The sequence below is a fragment of the Rosa chinensis genome, chromosome 7 (genome assembly GCF_002994745.2).
Source record: "Rosa chinensis cultivar Old Blush chromosome 7, RchiOBHm-V2, whole genome shotgun sequence".
NCBI lineage: Eukaryota > Viridiplantae > Streptophyta > Magnoliopsida > Rosales > Rosaceae > Rosa > Rosa chinensis.
In genome coordinates this window covers 28,959,876-28,967,482 of record NC_037094.1, presented here as the reverse complement: position 1 = coordinate 28,967,482, position 7,607 = coordinate 28,959,876, and the positions used below count along the sequence as shown (strand labels likewise).

At 37.8% G+C, this 7,607-nt stretch overlaps 1 protein-coding gene across 5 annotated transcripts; it reads left to right on the top strand.

Annotated features, from left to right (window-relative positions):
• Nucleotides 1-697: 697 nt before the first annotated feature.
• Nucleotides 698-7,209, top strand: LOC112179123 (inactive poly [ADP-ribose] polymerase RCD1). Of its 5 annotated transcripts, none has more exons than XM_024317454.2 (10): nucleotides 698-848; nucleotides 1,368-1,467; nucleotides 1,571-1,607; nucleotides 1,687-1,782; nucleotides 2,216-3,463; nucleotides 3,759-4,000; nucleotides 5,113-5,210; nucleotides 5,917-6,102; nucleotides 6,188-6,283; nucleotides 6,818-7,209. In XM_024317454.2, exons 5-10 carry the CDS (start codon nucleotides 2,331-2,333, stop codon nucleotides 6,881-6,883), a joined length of 1,821 nt encoding a protein of 606 aa, XP_024173222.1. In that variant the 5' UTR covers nucleotides 698-848; nucleotides 1,368-1,467; nucleotides 1,571-1,607; nucleotides 1,687-1,782; nucleotides 2,216-2,330; the 3' UTR covers nucleotides 6,884-7,209. The 5 variants fall into 5 exon arrangements, with proteins under 5 accessions (XP_024173222.1, XP_024173218.1, XP_040367523.1 ...); XM_024317450.2 differs by having other exon boundaries at nucleotides 5,083-5,210; XM_040511589.1 differs by having other exon boundaries at nucleotides 1,672-1,782; nucleotides 5,083-5,210.
• Nucleotides 7,210-7,607: the final 398 nt, after the last annotated feature.

Here is a 7,607-nt window from a genome sequence, read left to right as displayed (position 1 = left end):
CCTTCGCAAACCCAGAACCAGGACAGTCTCACCAAGCCGTGGCCGGTGCTGGACGCGATCGAATCTGGCGGCCGCCGCTTTGCACGTCACCCTAGGTTTAGGGTTTCTAAAGACCACTAAAAGCAGTTTTGTTAATGATAATTCATGTAACAAAATGACCACTTTTATTGACGCTATTATTCTACCACATTGTAACATCTCTATTCTATACCCATCAAGAAGGCCATCAAGGAGGGTCTGAAATTGCTTCAGACGTTGTAAAAAGATAATGTTGTTATTGAAACAGAATGTCTTGAGACTGTCTATGATATTGCTAATATTAATCATAGGCTTGTAGCTAATGGAGGGCTGACATGACCATTCAGAATGTAACTTTATGCGACGCTCCAGGAACTTATAATGGAGTGGCACATAGACTAACTAGTACTACTCTGAATACGTTACGATTTGATTGTAATCACTTTTATTAAGGTTCTCAATAAAGTTTTTTGCTTGCTTTAAGAAAAGTAATTGTCTTTTCAAGGAATTGTCCTTTCTCTATACCCCACACCTCACCAAAAAAGAAATGCAACATGTCTACGGTAGACATTTCAATTTTTATTATTTATCTTTTAGACCGCCTTGTGCGTCACACCAGGGCGAACCTTCCACTGAGCCGCAAGATCAAGTCAACGGCTCTGATTTAGCGGTTCCACTTCAGCCCAGATAAGGGAAAACCGAAGACCCATGACCCGTTATAATACGCCATCAGAACTTTGGGAAAAAGAAAACAAAATCCGAAATTGCTTTATGCTTTGGTAGGTTTAGCTGTAGCCTCACGTTCTTTTGGTGTTTGTTCGCTGTTCAAAGTAAGCCTTTGATTCTCCATCTTGAGGGCTTTTTGTTTGTTTCACTAGATCAATTCAATTCAGGTCCTTCTTATTTGTTCTTCATCTCTTCGATGTTTGTGTTTCTTAGGTCTGTTTTGCAGTTTTTTTTGGGTTAATTTCTAGATGCATCTGAGTTAGGGCTTTGATCTTGGTAGTAGTTTGATTATTCTTTGGTGTTTTGAATTTGGAATCACTGATTTTGTTGTGCTGCAACTAATTCTCATCCTGAAGTAGGATGGCCGCGATCAGATTCAAATTCGCTTTTTTCTTTTCATATTTGACTTGGTGATTTTGATGATGCAGAATATAAATCGGATTTGACAAATTGATTATATAAATTTTCTTGTGTGAATAATTGGAATTTTTTGACCAATATGTTGAATTTTTTCGTTTTTATTGAAACTGAAAAATCCATGATTCCCTCAATTTTGATGGTTTTGGCTTTAGTCTGTATGATTTTTATAGAATTGGTACTCATGGTCTTGTTTTCTTTGGCAGGTAATTCATATTTGGGTAGTCAAACTCATCTACAGAACTTTATTAACCAAGTCCACCGCCTCATATTATTGCCGAGTAGAACTAGTGGTAGAATAGATGTGTGAGTGTTTTTATTTTATTATTATTGTTATTATTTTATTTGCTTCAATTTCAGTGTATTACATACAAACTTTTTGACTGAGGGTGTGTTTTAATTGTCTCAGGATCGATACAGTTAATTGGTGAAAGAAAGAAATAAAGGTAGTTTCCCTTGATCGGTATCTATCTTTCTTCATTTGATTCTTTTAATTCTTATATTCCGTAGTGGGTTTCCTTTCAGTCATTGCAAGAAGAATTTCTGTTTGCTGGTGACTCGCACATAAAATGTTGTTCAGAAACATGACTTGTACAATATGGCCTGTAACTACAGAATACGGTACCATTTTGTGTGTTTATTCCTATGGTTCTGTTGTTTATATTTGCTTCTCAGTTAGAAGGCCAAGTCTTCTTCGTTCTTGTGCCTGATTCTGAACCAACACTTTAAAGTTAGAATTTTGAGCTTCTCTGTTGTACGAGATGATGTACATATGACTATCATTACAAATTCAGGTTTCTTGATGCTAAGGCATCAGGTTTCACCTGTTTCTTCTAATCAATGGTGGTTGGGAAGAGTTCCCAACTTTTCTTTGTTACTTTTCCATATTGAGGTCAATAATACTTGTTATCTCTGACCTTTATTATGGAACTCAACATGTAGTATGAGATGATACATGATTAAGCTCACTGGTAATTACATTTATGTGCAGATTTTACCTTCTGGTAGATGAATTAGAAGTAGTTTAATAAGAAATACTATGTCTTCTATGCAGGCTATGCAAATTTGTGTCCATGGAACAATTTCTCCATTCCCGGATCTCAAGAAAATACTTGTACATTATTCTTAGAGTATTTAGGATTTAGTCTGTAAATTTTCCGTGTAGATAAATGGAAACAGACAGCGTTAAGGTCTTGGATGATGACCACAAAATAGTGGTCAATTTGAAGGGGAAAACTGCGACAAAAACTGCATCAGTTCGAGTCAGAGCTAGCCGCACAGTGTTGTCTCAACAGTCCAGCTCACCTTCATCATATAAGAAACTTGGCAAGCGTAAACGATCAGATGAATGCAAAACCAAGTGTAGATCGAACTTCAGAAGCTCTGTGCTTAAAAACTACAGAAATTTCAGCAAAAGTGGGCTTCCTCAGCGATTTCTATACTATGAATCTGGGGAGTGGATAGACTATCCTCAAGAAATCGTTGACTTGGTTAGGGAGCACTTTCAACTGAAAAATGCAGCTATAGAAGTGGATTTGAATGGCTGTCGTTTGTTGCTAGATATTCTGTATATGATACAGTTGGAAGTGAAAACAGGTCTAGTGAAGCAAATTGCTTGGATTGATGAAGCAGGTTGCTGCTTCTTTCCAGAAATTCATTCCTGTTTTTTAGAAAATGAAAAGTACTGCGATTCTGAATTACAGCAGAGTGGTTTTCCTGTTGTGCTTAAAGAGGCAAATGGGCCCCAGGATATCACATTGAAGCTTGAGATTGGAATAACTGGATTGAATAGCTCCAATACAGAGGAATGTGTTGAGGAGTCAAATAGTCCTGCTAAGAGGACTAAGATTGAACAAACCCCTCTTGGTAATCGAGACTATAAGAAAGTAAATGACTATTGCAACCAAGTATCAGATGCCAAAATGCAGGAAATCAATAAGGGAACTCTACGGTTTGATGAAAATATAATGACCGAGTCTCCAGTTTTCATTGAAACACTGGATTCTAATTCAGTACGAGACCTGTTTGATAAGGGCATTGGTTCCTCTTTGAATGCATGTATAGTAGAGATTAAGCACTGCTCTAGTCATTTGATGCAAGCAAAAGCTGAGCTGTTCCAAAAGCAGGTTGAATTAACAAAGAAGTACCGCGGGAATCCAAATGTCCAGTATGGTTGGATGGCTGTTACTAAAGATGCACTATCTAAAATCATGATGTATGGGCTTGGGCATGGCGGACCTACGAGTATGTGCTCAAATGGCACTGGAGTTAACTTGACATCTGTTAATCACACTCATATCAGGTTTGCATATATTTTCTATCTATCAATTCATGTACATGTTAAGGAATTTTAGTAGAACTAAGATGCATATTACAACAACCATAGAATCATCTGCTGTGTTTACTTTCGTCCATTAGATGTAAAATATTAGTACAGTACTGTTGTCCCCAATGCTCTCCCCATCTTCTTTCTTATAAGTTTTGGTGCTGTAGCAAACTTCTAGGTTTTGCTCTGTTGGAGGATCATTGTTTTTTTTTTAGGGGTTCTTGCTTTGTAGTTTGCTTTGTCAGAGGTTTTACTACTTGTTTTCTTTCAGTGCAAGTTACAGTGATGATGACGAAAATGGGATAAGATACATAATGTTATGCCGTGTTATTATGGGAAATGTCGAAATGGTCAATCCCGGATCTGGACAGTGCCATCCCAGTTCTATACAATTTGATAGTGGAGTTGATGACCTTCAAAATCCACGCCATCTTATAGTTTGGATTATGAACGTGAACACCCATATTTTTCCGGAGTATGTTGTCAGTTTCAAGACATCTTTGAAGGCTGAAGGTGGTATATCTTTCCTCATCTGCTAGTTCCTTGTTTGATTTTCAGGAGTGATTTTTGCACTCCAATTTCTCCATTTGCACTCCTTTTCTCAATTGTTCTTATTTCCAACTTTACTCTTAGTCTCAGAATGTTTTATCACATGTACCCACCTAACATTGCCGCCTCTCTCAACTACTTGAAATTGGAATACACTCAGTTGTCTGGACAGAAATGAAGGTGGGATAACACCCAAATTCAATAGATGAAGGAGAAACTTCAATAGCTGGCCTCACAGTTTAACTCAAGTCATTTATGTCATTTATGGTACTTCTAGGTTTAAAGGTCAGAAAATAATGGTAGATGAATTTCATATCTATAGCCTATAGGTTGGAATGTGCTACCACCCACAGCCAAGGGGGGTCGTATCTGAAGAGCCCAATCTGGAACCCTCTACTCCTCTAGTGGTGTTCACTTGACAGTTGATTCCCAACCAATGAGATTATAAATTTAGATCCAGGGTCTTTCTTCTAATCAATCAAGGATGAGTCTTCCGTTGCTGGGAATTGGAAGTGTCCATTGGGTTTGGGGGTTATCCAACCTCTCGTGTGATCAAATCATTGAAGGGATAAAAAGAAGAAGCATAGTATGCCCTTTCTCTTGGAGCTGGCAGTGTTAGCTTGGTTTCATATAAAGTTAAAACATGACAGAACATTGAAACTCAAAGATTGAATGTGGAAATAAGAAATTGAAACAGATAGTGCAAATGGAGACATGGCAAGTGTGAAAATCACTCCGCTTGATTTATGGAGCCAAATGAACTTTGGAAAACGGTAATTTGAAAAATTTGGACTTGCATTCATTTTTTCATATCCTATTCAATTAGCTTCTGATAATGCAATCAGAAGGTTTTAAGCAGGCTGTGCCATCTTTTTTCAGTCATGCTATCTCTATATGAAATAGGCCATCCTTTTTACTCATTGTATATCTGCCTATGAGTTATGACTTACTGGTCCAAATCTCTGGTGGGTTTTTTTACTTTCTGGGGACCTTGTGGTTCATGGAGACCTTTTTTAGACCAATTTTGATTAGAAAATTTTAAGTAGGACCACTAGAACTTTTTGGTGCTACTACAGGGACCATGGTTACAGAAAGCAGAGGTTATCTTTCTGGAATTACAACTAGTGATGAGTGTCCAGGCCAGTTGCAGTTCAACGGCTCGCCAATGGAACCAGTAAGCCCTCTATTGCATTGAAACTTCAGTTTATTGTTTTCTATTCCGACTCATACTATCATTGTCCTCGTGTTTGCAAGAATGTTTGACATTGGCTTTATATGCATTTTGTTGTGCCTATCCAACTTTGAAGGAGGACTTGTCTGATGTTGGCACTGTAGATCGCCTAAACTGCCTCTTAGTTCAATTCAGCAAAGACAAACTGTTTGCGGTGCTCTAGATGCCATCAAAATCCCATAATTATTCTTCTCTATGATACCTCTCTTTTTTTATTTAGTAATTCTTCTCTCTGAAATCTAGTGGGCCTTCAGAGAAGAACTGGACTTGATTCCCAACACTAAGACATCCATGTACTTGACTTTTCTTTCTCTTAATATTGAAGTAGAATGTGAGGCTTACTTTGCTTAATAGAGTCTCGAACTAGGGCAAGATTGATGGTTGTGCTAGGTTCATTGACATGTGGAATTTACTAGTTTTAGCCCAAGGATGGTGTGCTGTTGGAACACCTCTGTGTCAGGTTCAATGACATGTGGAATCTACTAGTTGTGAGTCAAAGGGTGGAGTACTATTGGAATACTTTTCTGTTCCAGTTTTTTGTACAACTTGTTTAGCTAAAGATCCACTAGTTGTATTCTTGAGGTGTTGGTCTCCTTTGTCACTGTTTCGAAAAATTTCAATACTCTGATACCTTCAGTTCTTTCTGTAGGGGAGGCATCCTAGGCCAGCTTTAGAATATGAGAAATCACAGGAAAAGCCTGTTGAAATTGGCTCAAGCTCTTTGACAACTCCAAAATCCCCATGGATGCCATTTAAAGCGCTATTTGAAGCTATTTCAAAAGAAGTTGCTCCGAAAGATATGAAATTGGTTAATGTTCACTATGATCTATTCAGGGTATGTAATTTTGGATTCTTGGTATTTTGATGTTTGTGATAATTTCGTGTATATTGATTGTTTCTCTTGTTGGTCACTTTATTAGTGCAAGAAGATCAGCCGGGATGGTTTTATTCAGAAGTTAAGAGCAATTGTTGGAGATGCCTTGCTGAGGTCAACCATAATGAGCCTTCAGTGCAAGGTAAATGTTGCCCATATGAGGATTTACTGGTGATGGATACATACATGGAGATGTTCATGTGGATCAATGTCTGTATTGTGTATGTTCGTGGCTGGCCTGTGGAAGACAAGCTCGACTTGCTTTCACAGTTAATTTGGCACCTATATGTGGCTGGCTTCCCTTTGCCTGGTCTTTTTCATAATTTGTTGCTTGTAGTTGTATTCAATGCTTGCCCTCATCCTTTTGTCAGGGAGTCTTCTTCGTTCAGCAATTTTCTCAGTGTATGATATTTTTTTTTCTTTTTCATCTATAGATTTTCTCAGCCCCATCCCCTCGTGTTTCCCACATGCCATATATATTTTTAGAATAAAAAACTTTATATGGTGTATCTATATGCAGTTGGGTGTGTGCTGAGCAATAAAATCCCATCCTCAATACTTGTTTTCTACTCCGAAAGGGAGGCTTACAAGTAAAATTGGCATAGAGGTTTCCTGATGAATAATTTGTATTTGTTGATATTAATAGTTATTAACTCATGACTGGTCATTTTCACAGCTACCACCAAGATCTGCGTGCCCTATGAAACTGCCAAAGCAGGAAGAAGAATATGATGCTGCTTGATTTGTTAAAATTGGTGGTTGGATCTCTGACTGTTGTTAGGGTCTGGCAGATGTTTGGTAAGGTTGCTGCTCCCCTAATATGTCGACATGATGTGAACCATATTACCATTGGACAAATGGAAATGGCTATGTTCTTAAAGTAGTTTTCTTCTAAATTTTGAGTTGATCTATGCTTTGTACTGAAACCTTGTGTGAACTCTCTGAGTGTAAAGCTGAATTGGATCGAGAACTGGTAGCATATGAAGCATATGAAAATGTTAATTCAAGTTTTCTTGCAAATTTTGGGAAGCTTGGAATTTCAAATCTAGTAAATCCATTTGTTTAATCTGTTGGATATTTTACCCTTCCAATTCCATGACTTTGGCTGGATCCCTTGGGAAAGTATATTTAACAATTAGTTATAGTGGAGTGAGCTGAAATGGGAGCGAATAACCTGCTCTGTGAATTGCCACAAAATAGCAGGCATTATATGAATTTTGAGTACCTATTTGGCTGTATATTCCCATCTGAATTTGAACGGCTGACTGTTGCTCCTATTTTAGAAGGAAAAGGGAAAATTGACTCTTGCCTGCATTGGGAGGAATATTGTATGATGATCTGCAATAACGGCATTTATACATGTTTGACTGTGCCATATTCCATGTCCTTAGAAGGGTATGTTAGAAATGGTATAGGGCTGTTTGATCAGGGTGAATGGGATTAGATTTTACATGACTGGTAACACG

Excerpts from the sequence above, each read along its gene's own strand:
- LOC112179123 (XM_024317453.2), top strand. The coding sequence starts at position 2,331 with ATGGAAACAGACAGCGTTAAGGTCTTGGATGATGACCACAAAATAGTG. Across the intron at positions 5,211-5,916 it reads ACGGCTCGCCAATGGAACCA|GGGAGGCATCCTAGGCCAGC; the intron begins GTAAGCCCTCTA and ends TTCTTTCTGTAG. Across the intron at positions 6,103-6,187 it reads TTCACTATGATCTATTCAGG|TGCAAGAAGATCAGCCGGGA; the intron begins GTATGTAATTTT and ends TCACTTTATTAG.